The sequence below is a fragment of the Rhinopithecus roxellana genome, chromosome 16, assembly GCF_007565055.1.
Source record: "Rhinopithecus roxellana isolate Shanxi Qingling chromosome 16, ASM756505v1, whole genome shotgun sequence".
NCBI classification, from domain to species: domain Eukaryota; kingdom Metazoa; phylum Chordata; class Mammalia; order Primates; family Cercopithecidae; genus Rhinopithecus; species Rhinopithecus roxellana.
The window spans coordinates 99,185,885-99,203,178 of record NC_044564.1 but is presented as its reverse complement, the minus strand read 5'-3'; the positions used below and the strand labels follow the sequence as shown (position 1 = coordinate 99,203,178).

At 43.9% G+C, this 17,294-nt stretch overlaps 1 protein-coding gene across 1 annotated transcript in view; it reads left to right on the top strand.

Annotated features, from left to right (window-relative positions):
- MAPKAP1 (MAPK associated protein 1) overlaps positions 1 to 17,294 on the top strand; it is a 279,446-nt gene that overhangs the window by 229,198 nt on the left and 32,954 nt on the right. The window contains 1 exon segment of the mRNA XM_010365871.2: positions 3,627 to 3,767. Coding sequence (XP_010364173.1) covers positions 3,627 to 3,767 — 141 coding nt within the window.

The following is a 17,294-nucleotide window of genomic DNA, read 5'->3' as shown; positions in this document are numbered from 1 at the left end:
AACCGACAGTTGATCCCGTTTATCAGATAACCTCCTTTGGAGTGAGCAGCATGAACTGGAGGCGAGTACAGGACTATTCCTTCCCCACTCCTTCAGGTGCTGTTGTCCTTCTGATCATAAATGCAAACATGCCCCTTGTCGGCTGGGGCAAGGCTCAGAACTCCCCCAGGTACCCAAGGGACTTAAGTCCTCAAATGGGATATGAATTTACACCATCAGATAGTAGAAGGTCAATGCAAGAAGCATTAATGGGTTGAGCCAGCTCCAGCTATGTAAGTCTTGTACAAAATTAATACAAGGATATTGACAAGCCTTGCTGGTTATTTCATAGCTTTAAGACCTCTACTAAAATCCTATCATCTCATCTGCCCATTATTAACATTTCAGCAAAATATAAAGTTTTTATTAATCTCCCACAGCAAATTTAGGAGTGAAAACTGGCACTTGTTTGAGCTTTTAGGACTACATTAGCTGGTGTATTAAACAAAATATGTCATTCTTCAGTAGCTTCTGTAAGAAGCTAAATCAATTTCCAGCCATATTTATGCACCACTTTATCTAAAAGCATCTGAATTATCATTTATAGCTAAGATGCTTTATTAGCAGCTGGCATTGAAATTGCTCAGTAAAAAATTATATGTCACGTTATAGTAATTTTTAAATTGGTTTTAATCCAACATCATAAAATGTAAAAATCTTAAGTGTGGTTTTTTTTTTTTTTTTTTTTTTTTTTAGTAATTGGCATTTTAGCATAATGAGCTGTTACCTCTTTCCAAATCAAATACCTGCAATATTTAGAAAACACTAATTAGTAAAGTAAACAGAAGTTCTTGAGCTCAGAGCTAAGTTGTATCTAATAATAGCATTTTCTCAGAAAAGATGACTTGAAATGATTTTTAAAATAAGTGATTTTAATATTTTACCAAAATACTCTGTAATTCTCATGTATAAGAAGTTCTAAAATAGAAATAAAACATGTTTTGACAGTTATGTTTCAGTACAAATGAAGACTGGAAAAAGTGAATGATTATTCTAAACCCCAAATCTTAGCCAGCCTCTCAGTTTGGGATGTGGATATTACCCAGGAGAGAGTGGTAATCAGGATCATGGCATCTCTGTCCAAAATCATAGGCACTGCAAAGAAAGGAAACGGGCTACCCCAGTGGCCCTTGCAGATGTGGAGTGACGTTGGTTAAGTCACTCTGTCTCTCTGACCCTCACCTTCCTGTGGACATGGCAGCTGGTATTCAGTACATGTTTATTGAACTCTTGCTTTATCCTCTGAGTGGTAGCACCGGCAGTGTCTGAGTTGCAGTGTCTGAGTTGCAGTGATGAAAAAGCAGTCCCTGTGCTCTTGGGGTTTACAGTCTAATGGCAGAGACTGGCAATTACTCCTTGTGATAACTGTTCTGAAGGAAAATGCAGGGTACGGGGACAGAAGGAACCAAACTAGTGTCGGGGGCTTACAGCCAGAGAAGGCTTCCCTGGAGTGTCACTGGTGCTCTGCTCCTCAGGAGGAAAACAGGGAGGGGCTGGGAGAGAGTGAGATGGGGAGAAGGGTGACCTGGGCAGAGAGGAGGACAGCATGTGCAAGATACTTTGAGATGGGATTCTGCCAGAAGCACTTAGTGAAGGGCGAGGCCTCGTCCTTACTGAAGGAAAGCACTATTGTGGGCGCTGGGATGGTCCAGGTTGGGAATTACTGTAGTGTTTGCAAATAGAACACAAATTTCCTAATAAATGAGTTCACCGTGAAAGCATCAGACACCAACTTTGACTTAAAATACTTGCTCCGTAAACAGTAACTGTGGGAAGGAAAAGCATATCATTGTCAGGCTACCAGTTTGTCACAAAATTTTCCAGTTTTATACCCAAATCTAGAGTTTACCATTCCCCCAGCTCCATCCCAAAGAGTTCTCTCTGGGTTTCCCTGTGGAACCATCTCTGACTGCTCAACATGAGGCCTAGAGCACCCTACTGTGGTCAGCCTCTGCGAGACAGGCTTCTCCCCTCCCAACCCACTCTACCCCCTGCACTGGTGATGGCACCAGCAGCTGCACCTGCAGAAGTCCACATTTCAAAGCCCAGGGACCAAGAGATAGTTTAACTTTGCTTAATGTAACCTTAGCATGTGACAGCCTCCCAAAACCTCGGAGTTCTCATCTGCAATATGGAAAATTATAAGACCTTCAATGCAATAACGTGTGAAATGCTTAACACCAAGCCTGGCACATGGTAAGCACTCATATATACTAGCTAGTATTTATTTAGCAAAATTTAGTGAGAGCATACCAGTTGCTTTTACTGCTTGCAGAAGATATAAAGATGAGTAAGAAACTTTCCTGACCTTCACAGTGCTTCCAAATTAGGACAGAGCAACCACTAAGCAATTCTAGTGCAAGGCTGAATATAATCCAGTCTGATACTAGAAGAAAAATAGTCACTGCTCTTTTGAAGCATATATATTCTTTACCTAAATTTTGATGTGAATGGCAAAAACTGAAATTCAGAGAGATAAAGTCACTTGCCCAAGTTCATACAGCAAATTAGAGGCAGAGCTAGGAGTTGCAGCCACAACTATCAGGCTCCAGGGTCCAGTATAAGCCAACTTTTATGGAATTCACTGCCAGTAAGGACCATCAGAAAAGATTTCACGGGATAGATAGAGTTTGAGCTAGCCTGGGGAGGGGTGGGGGGATTTCAACAGGTCTGGGTAAGGATGGGAGGGCTGTTCTAGGGCAAGGGCAGCACGTGAGCAAAGGCCCAGAATTTAAAACCCTGAAGCACTGTGCAGTCTGAGGGGTTTGAGAGGGCTGAGAGAAGGCACATGTGAGAAGTGAGAAGAATATTAGTATGTTTCAGGCACATTATGGGCTGCTGTGATTGCCTGGCTAAAAAAACGTGTTCTTCATTCAGGAGGCCGTGGAGCCAGGGAAGATTTTTGAGCACCAGGCTTCTTATCTGTCTCCAGTATCACATATCAGAGTGCTCTGCATGCACAGGGTGGGTGCTCTCTGAGCTTTTGGTGAATGAATCAATGATCCAACCTTTAGAAAAATGGATCAGAAAGTCTGTGACCGCTGGACTGCAGAGGGGGAGCCTGGTGACCAGGAGTCCAGTGATGAGGCTGTCACACCCAAGCACCAGCAGGTGCCCCCTGAGCCACTGGAGGCTGTGGGGCGCAGGGCGAGAGGCAGTAAAGAAGACGGTTTGGGAATCTTGGAAAGGACAGAGATTCTTCAAGGAATGTGGATTACTTTTGTGATTAGGAAAATCACATTTGGAAAAAAACAAGCATGATATGGCTAACACCACCCATGCTTGTGTGGTTTTGACTCACTCTTGTGGACTGAGCTTCCTGCTGAGAGCAAGCAGGAATTTTTCTATCCTTGTATCCCTGCTGCCCAGCCAAGGACCTGCCATAGTGTTTGTGGAATTAATTGTTGAGTGATTAATATGTTACCATTCTCTGTTTACTGGAATGGCATTATTAAGTCATCACTCAACCTTTTCTTCTCCAAATTAAATAACCCATATTATTTTAATTTATCCCAAAGCATTTTAAGCAGACACCATTTGCCAAGCCTCATGTATCTTTATGTGTTAAACTGCCTTTTCCTCCCCAGGTTCAAGGGCAGACGGGGTTTTTGAGGAGGATTCGCAAATTGACATAGCCACAGTACAGGATATGCTTAGCAGCCACCATTACAAGTCATTCAAAGTCAGCATGATCCACAGACTGCGATTCACAACCGACGTACAGCTAGGTAAGTGCGTGAGCAGATGATGAGCTGGCTCATCATGTCAGCAGTCAATGTAGAAATGGGGAAAGAAACAACATACAACTTTTATGTGACCTGAATGACTAAAGGTAATTTGTTTTCTGAGAAAATGTTTAAACAATGAAATTTGAAGTGCATCCTTTTTCCCACTTGAGTGCTCTGTCTTCTTTTTTATGAAGCAGAAGATTAGAAGTAGAACTAACTTGAGACTCTTTTCAAACTGATTGACTTCAGTGAAGTTCCATAATTCTTTTCATTCTGTAATTCTCTTGCCTGCTATCCTTAGAACTGCTTTGTGACGGTGCCACCTGCCTGTTCTTACTCAGCTAACTCATTGCTTATTCATTCAAGGCCTTTATTCAGGAAGCTTTTTAATGATCTCAGAAGGTATATTTGGATCTTCATCATATAATTTGGAACTTTCAACTAATATTTGGGATTAATTTGTTGTAATTATGTGCTAAATTTCTGTTTTGACTTAAACCGAACAGGAGTAGGAAAAGTGTCATAGTAAGCAACATACTATTAATACATCATCATCATCATCATCATCATCATCATCATCATCATCATGGCTGCCTTTTATAGGTATCTGCTATGTATTAGTCACTGTGTTAAGTGCTTTACATGTACTACTTAACTACCTAAAAGGTGGGGTATTCTTACTGTCCCCTTCTAACAGGGGGTGTAAATGAGGTACAGAGCAGTCAAGTCTCATGCCCAACTCACACAGTGGGGAGGTGGTGGTGCCAGGAGCAAACCCTGGTCCAACCAACTCAGGTGCACCTGCTCCCTAATAACGGGTCTCCCATATAATGGCCAAGGGAGAGGAAGAATGGGTAGTCATGCCAGGCTCACCCAGTCAGGGAGCTGAGCTGCACCCCGTCTCTGCCACACCACCCCTTCCTACATCTCCTTTTAACTCCAAGGTTCATTTATTTCATGTTTCTCACAAATGCTTTGTATGTTTGTCATAATAAAATATTGTCCAGTGTTGGCATTAGTTTGAACCTGGATAACTCATGAGAGGCCTCAAAAATCTCCTCACATGTTCCTACCCAACTTAGTGATTAAGAGATGGGCAAGAGAATCACAAATGGTTTAAATTTGTTAAATGCTCTATCAATAGACAGCCATGTAACCTTAAGCAAGTATCTTAATCTTTCTGAGCCTCAATTCTATCCTGCTTGAATGGGAATATCAGTAGTACCAATGACTCAGGGTTGCTATAGGGAACAAGTGAAATCCGACATGTAAAGCACTGAGTACGGGGCCTGCAGTTGTAAATTTCCCTATGTGAGAGCTGTTAGTTGGGAGGCAGTAGAGTGCAGCGCTCAGAGGGCGCACGCAGGAGTTGGAGGCCCAGGTGCAAACTTTGCTCGTTTATTAGCTGTAGCACCACTGGCAAATGGAGCAGAGCCCCAGTTTCCTTATCTGTAAAAATAAAGATAATTTTTTAACTATGAGGATGAAATGCCGCAGCACGTGCAGAGAACTTAGAAAGGCGCCTGGCCTCTAGCACATGCCTAGTGAGCATTAGCTGCTAAGATGGTGGTGGTTCTAGCAGGCTGATCAGATGAGGCAACACTCAGTAACTTCAAACCAAAACAGACACCACCTTTTTTTCCCCTCTGCATTAAGCCCTCAACTAATGTCCTCAATAGATTCTTGGAAACTCTAACTTTAAGTGAAATGACATATAACAAAACTGATTTTTTTCCCTTGTCAACATTATAACAAAACGACATTGAATAAAATGATGTACATCATTTCACTTAAAGTTGAAGTTTCCAAGAACCTATGAATGACAGTAAGTGAGGACTTACTGTAGCTCTTCTTCCTCACAAAAACCTTAAATATTTAAAGTGGTGAAATTGCTTATTTAGTGTTGATTCTTAAATCATAAAGTCATTCAGTGTTCCTCCTGGGGATATTTTTCCTACTGTATTTCAGAAATAAACATAAGACTGATCAAAAAGAAGCCAGTTCTCAAAAATAAATAAAAGAGTACATACTATATGATTCCATTTATATGACATTCACAAATACAAGGAAATAATCCTATGTAGGAAGTAATGATACTGGTTATTCCAGGGGTAAGATAGTAGTAGTGGCTGGAGAGGGGCTTCTGGGAAGCTGGAAAGGGTCTGCTTCCTGATCTGGGTGCTGATTATGTGGGTCTGTAGACTTTGTGGAAAAGTCATGGTATATATACTCATGATTTGTGCACTTTTTCTGTATGTACACTTTCTTTCTTCGTTCTTTTTTTTTCTTTTTTTTGACAGCGTTTTGCTTTTGTTGCCCAGGCTGGAGTGCAGTGACATGATCTTGGCTCACTGCAGCCCCTGCCTCCTGGGTTCAAGCGATTCTCCTGCATCAGCCTCCCTAGTAGCTGGGATTACAGGCGCCCACCACCATGCCCAGCTAATTTTTTTGTATTTTTAGTAGAAACGGTGTTTCACCATATTGGCCAGGCTGGTCTCAAACTCCTGACCTCACATGATCCACCACGCCTGGCCACACTTTCAGTTTGTGAAAGTAAGAATGCCACTCAAACATCCAGTTTGTGTTTAGCTGCAGTACTTGCCCAATAGCAAAGGGCCTGCTTTTTCTGAATGGGCCTACTTTTAAGAAGCCAATAAGTAGGCTGGGTGCCGTGGCTCACATCTGTAATCCCAGCACTTTGGGTGACAAAGGTGCGCCGATCACTTGAGCTCAGGAGTTCAGGACCAGCCTGGGCAACATGGTGACAACTCCGTCTCTACCAAAAATACAAAAATAGCCAGGTGTGGTGGTGCCTGTCTGTAGTCCCAGCTACTCAGGAGGCTAAGGTGGGAGGATCGCTTGAGCCTAGGAGATCAAGGCTGCAGTGAGCTGTCATCACGCCATTACACTCCAGCCTGGGCAACAGTGTTAGACTCTGTCTCAAAGGAAAAAATGAAGTCCAATAAGTATCCCAACTGTGGTCAAGACAGAGGGCCAAAGCAAGGTCCCAGGTGAGCATCATGAACAGATCCATCCCTGCTTATTCCCCATTGTGAACAGCACCCTCTTGGAATCATAACCAAGATCATGAGCTTCTTTCCCCGCTTTTTTCCAAAGGCAAAAAAGACAAACTTTAATACATTAGAGCCTGACTTGTAAATTATTTCAAAGGAAAAAGTCCACAAAAGGCTCTGTGGGAGGAGCCCAAGCTCTGCAGTCAGTCAGCACTGAGTTCGAATCTCAGCCTTGCCACTTACCTGCAGTGTCACGTGGACAAGTCTTTTCCCTTTTCAATCTTAGTTTTTGCCATGTGTGAAATGGGGATAATAACGTTTACCTTTTAACATTCTATGAAAGTGTCTGGCCCCTAGAAGCATATTCTAAGTGGTAGCTTATCGTAGTGTTTTATCATTGTCATTATTATTTATTTTGCCTGTTACCCTCTCTCCAGGTCCACCATCTTGAAAGTATTAAACCAGATCACTTAGATTATGGGGTGGCTCTCCTGGCAAAGTTCCACTTGTGACCACAATGGAGACTTGTCAGGTAGACGTGAATGATGACAGTCATGCAAGTATCTCCCTGGTTGTTGGAAGTGAGGCGACTGGAGGCTGGGGCATCGCTTCTGAATGCTTCCAGTGGCACACATGGCGCCCTCTGGTGTAGAGTCGCATCTCAGAGGGGCTTCTAAAAGAGATGATGTCAAAACATTTGTTTCTGTCATCAAAGTTCAGTCTTTATCATTATAACCAGAAATTTCATTAATTGGTCCTAAGGAATTTTGTGACAATCAGACAAACTGCCCATGAGTATTATATCATGCACTGAATAAATAAACCCATTTTCCTGTCCTACGTAGATTACACAGGTATGTAATTGAAGACCCTCTCTCTCTCCTTACAAAGCAGGTGTCACTGTCACATTCTAACAGCAACAAAAACCCACACCTAGCAATCCAGAAATTCTTTTTTCCTGAAACATTCTACTGCGAAGAGTAGGGAGGCAAACAGCACACCCTGTATGAGTATTCAAGTGAGCAGCTGGATTCTGAGATGGGTAAATAATTTATTTTATTTCACCTGACTAGCCAGGTTCTTCAGGTCCTTCCTAACACTGATGGATGGTCACCTCTACCTGTCCATCCTGTGTCGATCAGAAGAGAGATTTCACTTGGTCCCTGTGGCAACATCTTTTAAGTGGAAAGTGAGTGTGTGTGGCATTTCCCCAGGCTTCCTGCTGATTCCACAGAAAACCACTCGTCCACGCTGAATTAGCGGTAGTAAGAGCCGCAGCTGAGGATTGGAATCCCCGGGCTCTGCAGTGCCACCCCAGTTGCTTGTCTTCTGATGGGGTGGTAGTGGTCACTGTTCCATTTGTTTCTGAGAAAGTCAGGGGATGAGAGGCTCAAATTTTGACCTGCAAGACCCAAACTTAAATCAATTTTCCACCAGACTTTTTTTTTTTTTTTGAGATGGAGTTTCGCTCTTGTTGCCCAGGCTGAAGTGCAATGGTGCAGTCTCGGCTCCCTGCAACCTCCGCCTCCCAGGTTCAAGCAATTCTTCTGCCTCAGCCTCCCAAGTAGCTGGGATTATAGGCATGCACCACCACACTCAGCTAATTTTTGTGTTTTTAGTAGAGACGGGGGTTTCACTATGTTGGTCAGGCTGGTCTCGAACTCTTGACCTCAGGTGATCCACCCACCACGGCCTCCCAAAGTGCTGGGATTACAGGCATGAGCCACTGTGCCTGGCCTCCACCAGGCTTTTCTATGACCAAAAAACTCCTTTAATGAAACATATGACACAGCTCTCATCTTTTAAAATAACTGCAATAAGAAACAGAATTTTTACAAAGCAGTTACTATCAAGTGCTTACTGTGTGTCACGCACTTTGCTAATCGTTCTCTTTGCATGCACTGGCACCTGAAATCAAAGCACTATTATTAGATAGTACTGATTTTATCACCATTTTTTATATGATGAAACTGGGGTGTAGGAAAAATCTAGTAAATAATCAAGCTGGATTAAGAATCCAAGACTGTCTGAGTCCTGAGCCTAACTACTATGACTTGGGTGCAAATCATTGTGCTAATTCTCCATGGAACTATGACAACTTACAATACAGCAAGAGCTTTCTCCGTGATAACCTCATTTAATCCACACAGCACATTGATATTGTTGTTCCCACTTCATGACTGAGAAAACTGAGGCTTGGAGGAGTTTGGAAGAACGTGGTTTATGTAAACCACTGTGTTGAGAGGTACATAGCTATTACTTAGTGCTAACTCTCCCACACCTCAGGCATCAGATATACGGAGAGTTCCAGGAGAACTGAGGCAGAAACCCAGTCCCATATGCCAGACCCAGTCGCATACCACAGGTGCCAGTCCACAGGTATCACTAATAATTCACCCCCAGACCAGGCAGGATGGCTCACATCTGTAATCCCAGCCCTTTGGGAGGCCAAGGTGGGAGGATTGCTAGAGGCCAGGAATTCAAGACCAGTCTGGACAAAATGACAAAACCCTGTCTCTACAAAACATTTAAAAACTTTAGCTGGGTGTGGTGACGCATACCTGTGGTCATAGCTACTTAGGAGGCTGAGGCAGGAGGATCCCTTGAACCCAGGAGTTCAAAGCTGCATTGAGCTAGGATTGTGCCATTGTACTCCAGCCTGAGTGGCAAAGCAAGACCCTGTATCAAATATATATATATAAAGAAAAAATAACTCAACTGCACAAAGAAAGTGATTACTTCTAGTTGGCCAGTTCCTAAACTTGTGCATATTCTTGCTCTTCTCCCACCCCTAGTATCTGGAGATGGATGTCCATGTACTGTGATACGCTCCTCCTCTTTAGATGTTGTTCGTCAACCACCTCAGAATCTGTTCCAACACAGTCCTATAAGCAACCCCTACCAGTCAATTGAAGGTAGTTCTTAAATTGAAATCTCTTTGCCATTCCTGCTCTGCCAGCCCAGAATCTTACCAAACAAAGTCATCATTCCAAACCATTCCTGTATTTCTCTAAAACATTCTTGGAATATTTCATCTTGTCTGCTTTCCTTCTGTCAGTCCTAAAAAGTAGAGATGTCCTTCAAGTGTAGACCTTACTTGAGATTCTACCAAGATGAGGTTATTTCCATTAACTTGATCTCCCATATACCTGATCCTATGTGCCTGACCACTTGAGGGAGGTCGCACACTGAGATATGTGCTACCCAAATGGGCCAAGGCTGGTAGGGGGAAGTAAGTTAGGGGAACATTGAAACAGAATGGGTCAAGCGGTGAATGCAGCCACAATCTAGGAAACCCATAGTATGTTATCAATAAGTATTTGTTGGCTGACTGGCAGAAGCTAAATTACAATGCACCAGCCAAGGGAACGCACAGAAACAAATGCGAGAACCATGGCAAAGAGGACCAAGACATCCCCACAGTGAACACCTCTTATATGCAGAGCACCTCAGAGCAGTGGGTCTGACCCTGAACATACATCAGAGTCACCCCGTACCTGGCCTCATCCCAGGCCTGCTGGCTCAATATCTCCCCTAGATTGTGGTGTTTGGGGGACACAAACTCGCAGTATTGGAAGGACTTTCTTACCCCTTATCTCTCTGTCCAAGCTTGTTCTTACTGACTGGGTAGGTCAACGTGGTTTTTCTGATGCAGTCTCACGCTGAGAAGTGATTTGATATTTGCACTACTTGGACTCACTTGGTTTGTTTGCCTCATTTATCAGTGTAGACCCTTCCCATGTCACCGAAGGGATTTGTTACTGAACACGTAAGATACCATGAATTCCATCTTATCAGCATCGCATCTATAACCTAATAAAATAATTCTGTGTAGGGTATACAGAGTCTGTATAGGATTTATAGATAAATGATAGAAAATGACTTCTACCAAAAGGTTCCATGGTTACTTCCATTATCTTTTCATAAAACTATCCATTATGTATAATCATAAGACTTGTGATTATGGTAATTATCAAAATATCAAGTACAATACCACATGTCCTAAAGAAGGCAAAAAGGTTTCATCTCATAAACTGGCTCCAGTCAAGTTTATAACGGCTGCCCAGAGCTTTATGCTGAGGCAGCATCTCCAGCTGTGTCTGAGGGCAACATAAAGAAACTCTGTGATTGATTAAAAATGTCTGCCCTGGGCCTGAGCATGATGAGAGGCAGCATATTTGCCATTTCTTGTCTTCCCTGCCTTATCTTTCCTACTACAGTTATTATTTAACCCACTAGTCAATAACCACAGGCCGGCACTCAAAGGAAGACTTTATTACAGTGTTATTTTTGAGTATACAACATGCAAACTTAAGAAACACGGTAATAGCACAAGAGTGAGTGGAAGCAGCAGCAGTGACCTGGACTGCCTCACTCCTCAGGCTCACTCTCAGGCTAAACATGGTTCTGGGTGGCCGCATGAATAAGATATTTTTCCTTGTTAGTTTCCAGTGAGGTACCTGTGGAGTACAGTTCAAGTAATCACATAATCTGAATGTGCATGTTCTTAGGAAGTGGATTGATCTTCCATGTTTCCATTTCACTTCCCCATTGAACGCTAAGGAGGTGCCTCTCTCCATTCCAAGACACGAACAGAAGGAGGCGTGCGTCACATTTAACTCAGAAATCCCTGGGTCCACTGAGTAACTTGAAGATGGCAATTCTGATATTAAATGATTGTTCCATCCCTATTGTGACAGCATTTCCTGAACCAAACTTTGGAATTGACTTATACTAATGAAGTGATGAGGCAGAGGATGCATGCTATCAAGACTGCCTCCAGAAAGCTCCGTTACCACTTTTGCACTAAATGTAGTGATTGGCTTGGGGAAAAATCACCTAACTGGGAATATTGGAAACACTGGGGGCTTTTTCTGAGGCGTATCTTCCTCTATCTCCCTGCTCCCAGAGCCACCCTTTTGAGAATTCCTGTGGAGTAGTCCAGGGTTATTAATGACAATGTGTCAGGTTCCTCAGATGGCTGAGAAAGAATTGAGAATTGGAAGAAGTTGAGAAGCACTGGCATGATGGAATTAATGGGAGTCAGATTCATGAGAGTTCATCCAGAGTTCTGTGCTCCTTTGATCACTTCCTCATCTTTGGCACCTGAGCTCCAACAGCTCAGCAGGGCCTGAACATGGGGACGATCAGGTTTTCCCCACTCTACAAGTGATACTGTAAATTCTCTTAGGGCCTACTGCTTCCTAGCCAACTTCATAGGCTCACCCGAGGTATCCATTTACTGACAGAGTATTTAGTGTGGTGATCTAACTGTCCTAGTGCAGAATCTTTGTAAACGCCTTCTCTGCAGAGAGAACTTAGCACTCATCCAAGGTCAGGTCTTTCTGGGATTAAACAGTACCAGGTCTCATTTCATAAGCTCTGCCCTGGTGCTGTGTCCTGTGCTGACTGCTGCTCTGCATTCGTTCGTGTCCAGGCCACTCCTTGGTTTGCATGCCAAACCTAACAGTCTAGTCAGGTATGCTTGGACTTGTCACTGAGTCTCTTACTGACCACATATTGGAATTGGCAGCTTTTAGCTGTGGTTCTAAACCGTTTCAGAATGGTTAGTCCTTTGAATGAAACCAGTGATCCTGGGGCCTAGAACTCCCACTTGATCTCAAGAAAGTAAAGCTCTACTGGGTTTCATTTTAGTTGTGACCTGAAATATGGTTTTGTCATCTATTTTGGGTGCCTTAAATTGCTGGAGAGAGCGCTTTTTTATTGTAATGCATTTGATCGGTGTGTGAATATGCAGTACTCCTGCATGGCAGGTGAGCTGGTCTGTTTAAGCCCTGGCCTGGTAGTGTGGGGAGATGAATTATGGTTATAGCTCTGTCATTAATGGGTGACATCAGACAAGTCATGTCCCAGCCCTGAGCCTCAATTTCTTCATATGGAGAATGAAAACCCCAGACTAGGTGATCTCTAAGGTCTCATTAAGCCCAAACAGCCTGTGTGTCTGATCTTGTGTGTAAATTCAGACAAGTTTCAAAGACTTCCCTGACTGCTCTGTGGATGCTATCGATTGGCTGTGTGTATTCAGCAAAATCCACTCTGGCGAAGAGTTGTTCAGTGTCACTCCCTAGGGGCTTTTCCAGGCTTTCATGGGCTCTAGGTAACCTGAAGACGAGAGGAGTGAAGAATTGTATAAAAAGCTGCTCCAGGATTTAACAGCAGTGGGACGTTTGTAGCCTTAGATTCAAAGCTGTAGGAAATTAATGAATGAACCACAGCTTATGATGTCTGAGCAAATAAACAATAACAGGAAATACACTAAGACATGGAATGCTAAATGCCTTAATGTTTGCCAAAGTGGTGTTTTAGCTTTTTTAAGGTGGTATTTTAAGAGTACCATAGGGGAGGTTGTACCTCCCAAGAGTCAAGCAGTCTCCTCTGGGACAATAGGAAACAGCTGGCAAGTCAGAACTCACCAGACAGCTGGACCTGGACTTGAACCACCAAGCTCTCCAGTTTACTAATTTGATTCACCATAGGCTAGTATACCATTTCATCTTTCTGAGGTTCATCTTTAATAAAAATCTGAGTGATAATTGAGCTCTTATGTGCCAATGTGTGCTAAGTTTTTATGTACTTATGCCATTCCATCTCATGACACCCAGGGAGTTGGTACTGTTGTTACCCCCATTTTACAAAGGAGGATTCTCAGGCTCTCCAAGGGAGCAGTGACTTTGCCCAGGATAACACCAGTGGGGATGTGCCAGCACAATCAGGGCCTCCAAATTGGTGGCCTGGAGAGCCGGTAGGATGAGGATTCCCTAGCACACACGTTTCCACAACTCCAGGTCTGAGAACATTCTTCCTGATTCGAATTGAACTCTTGGAGGTTGTGGGGAAGAGAAATGCCCAATGACACTTGGTAGTGGGAGGTTACTGCGGGGATTTGTGGGGATGAAGGCATTGGTCTCCCCAGCTGGATCCTGGTGCTCCCAAGGCTGGAATGCAGAGAAGGTCCCAGGGAAGATTCTTCTCGCTTCCAATCCTAGGGCCAGGCAGGTCCTTTATTCACCTCCCTCTTGTGGCTCCCTGAGCTCCCCAGACTCGACCCTCATCACTGAGTCTGTGTCACATCCTTAACCCAGTGCCTGACTTCTGATAATAATCGTTAGAAGGAGTAATATTCGTCGCTAGCTGTGTAACAGGCATAATGCCAAGTCCTTGTCATGCCTTATTTCACCTAATCCTCACAACAAGCACATGAGGTATCTATTATCATCTCCATTTTATAGAAATTTTTCCAAAGTCACGTAGTTAGGAAGTAGGAAAGCTGACATTTGAACAGAGGACTTTCTGACTCCAGGGTTCCTATCCCTAAGCCCCCTCTAGTGCTGCCTTCAAATGTAAGATGGGATAATAGTGCCTTGCTGATTAGAGGTATTCTAAGCTCTCAATAAGCCGCTGTGCACAAAAGGACCTAGTGTGGGGGCTACCCAGAGTGGGCGCTCAGGCTGTGTTAGAAAAAGATGCTATGCAGTGCTAATCTCCTTTTATGGAAACCTTGGTTAGTTAAAGCAGACAAGGGTCTCCTTGTGATAACTCTAAAGGCTTGCACAAATAGTTTCCCCAGAGAGCTGTATACACATTAGAGTTGCGTTTTTGTTTATTTTGAGCTGTCTTGTTAAGGAAGGATTTATATGCTGGCGTTGATGTAGGACAGCAATCAGGCAATGTTTTCTGCCTTTGACAGTTGGTGTGATAGTTTGCTTCCAGTGAAGTTTGACTCACTGTATCTGGAAGCTGTCAGAAGTGGGAGCATGAAAAGGTCATGACGGATGGCTGTGGATAAGTGGTTAGGGGAGAGAGCTGGTAAGGGAGACAAACTGCCTCCCTTGTTTCCAGGAGAAGGGGCTGACCCTGGCTGCTCCCGGCCAGCCCCCGTGTTCTCTTTTTCCCCACCTGCCAGAACTGGAAAGAAGCCTGCTGGGCTCCACTTTTGAGAGGGGCACCAGGTTGGGTGTAGTGTAGCTCATGAGCCCTTCCCAGCAGCACAGCCCCTGGCATACCACTAAACTGCTAGAAGTTCTGCTAGAGAAATTCTGCTAAAAAAAAAAAAAAAAAAAAAAAAAAAAAAAAGTTCTGCTAAAGAACTGTTAGAAGGAAGCATTCTTTCATTAAGGATCACTTCACCATTTCAAGACTTCAGCATACTTATCCTTCCTCACATTTTAACAGTCAAGAAAGGATACTGAATTCTGAAGTGGAAATCAAAAAGTGTCAGCTTTTCAAGTGATGTTTGTTTTTATTTTTGGTGAAATGTTTATTTTGGAAAAAATACAGAAAAGGAAAGGATATAATTCTACTAACCAGAGTTGCCCACTGGTGCCAGGTTTTGGAGCACATCCTTTTCATATCTTTTTTTATAAATGTTTTTCGTGTCCTTTTCACTTACTATTGTGTTAGAAGGATTTTTTGAGTCAAGACTTTTCATGGTTATGTTGTATTTCGTCATTGTTGGATCAATTATTCCTCTGTTATTGGCCACTTAAGTTGGAGAAATGTGAATGTAACAAAAGCTAGTTTCTCTTATTTCTTTTTTTTTTTTTTTTTTTTTTTTTTTTTTTTTTTTTTTTTTTTTGAGGCAGAGTCTCACTCTGTCGCCGGGGCTGGAGTGCAGTGGCCGGATCTCAGCTCACTGCAAGCTCCGCCTCCCGGGTTTACGCCCTTCTCCTGCCTCAGCCTCCCGAGTAGCTGGGACTACAGGCGCCCGCCACTTCGCCCGGCTAGTTTTTTTGTATTTTTAGTAGAGACGGGGTTTCACCGTGTTAGCCAGGATGGTCTCGATCTCCTGACCTCGTGATCCACCCGTCTCGGCCTCCCAAAGTGCTGGGATTACAGGCTTGAGCCACCGCGCCCGGCCAGTTTCTCTTATTTCCTTGGAAATAGATTTATAATTTGAATTACTTAAAACAGTGCACACCTGACACTAAGGAGTGCCTCTGCCATTCCTTAAATGACTATGCAAAAACTTTAGCTGAGGATATCAAAACTATGCTCGGTGGTCAGAATGAATATTGATTGGATTTCATGCTCCAATTTGCCATGTATGGACAAAAAATAGATGTATGCATTTATTGGCATTTGTGAACATTTATTTGTTCCTTGGTGAAAATTGAGAGGAGATGGGGGACTGCTTGGGCAGAGCTCCTTATTACTAATACATCTTCTGACTCACAGCTGAGGCTGTGCAGAGCAGCAGAAAGAACCAGGACTTGAGACCCAGGTAGCTCTGGGTCTGAACAGTGGCTGTTCCACGTAGATGCTCCCTGACCTAGGCAAGCACCTTCCCCTCTCCTGGGATATGTTATGTGAAACATTTGGCACAGTTCTTGCAGAATAGTGTAGTGGCTGAGGGGCACATTCTGGAACCAGACTTCCTGAGTTCAAATTGCAGCTTTGCCACTTACCAGCTGGGTGATCTTGGGCAAGTTACTTAACCTCCCTGTGTTTCTGTTTCCTTGTCAGTAGAGTAGGATGAACATAGTAGCCTACTTCATGAGGTTATTAAGAGATTTGAGTCCGTGCACACAGTGGATTTCTAACCATGCTGGCACATTGTTGATGACAGTTAATGTTAGCTGTTATGTTAATACTGGAGGTGCTCAGTTAATGGTGTCTATAACTAGCATCATGCCTGTTGGGCCTAAGGAGGAAATTGTACTGAATGATCCCTGGTGCCCGAGCCAGCTAAAGCAGAAACAGCAGTGAGCCCACCAGGGTTGCACCTTTGGTCTTTACCTAGGCCTTTGCCTTAAGGAGTCTGAGCCACAGGGACCGTGCATGCAGCAGCCTTCTCCCGGTGTTCTGCTGTCACAGGGAGACAGTGCTGCTTCTGCCTACAGCCCACTCACTCCCCTTAGCATAGAGAAGTGGCAACGACAAGTGGGGTACTACCCAACTTCCACACTTGTGACCCCAGTAGCCTGGCTTCCACAACCTCTTCCCCCACCCCTCATCACCGCGGCGATGCCCCAGGAACCTCTCTGACTCCCTTCTCCCTCACACAGTGCTCGCAGTCATTTGCCTACTCCAAGTGCTTTTGTCTTTAATATGCTCATCCCCACTGCACCCCAGCCACAAATGTCCCTGCCCCTGGTCTGGGCTGTGTCACCTGCCTCCTCACTGATCTCCCCTCCACCAAGCTAACTCCTCCTTGTAACCAAGAAGACTACCAAGGGCTCTGAAGCTAAGGACAGAGAGGCCTCTGTTTGCCTCCAGGCTGGATTCTAGGCCTCCTCTCTCTCTTCTGCAGTAGGTGTGTTCTCTTCCTGGGGGTGCTCAGGAAGAGGGCTCCTCCCGTGGACTGCCTCAGGCTGAGGACTGCCATGTGGTAGCAGGAGCAGGTAGGGGGCTGCGGTGCTGCCTGCGCTGCCTTAAGAAGCTGAGACTTACACAGGTATTAAGAGGGTAAGATTATTTAATGTACAAAAGGATTTTTCCCATCAGGAAAGATTCCCCTTCAGGTTCCTTTAGTGACTCCTCTAGGCAGGCGAGT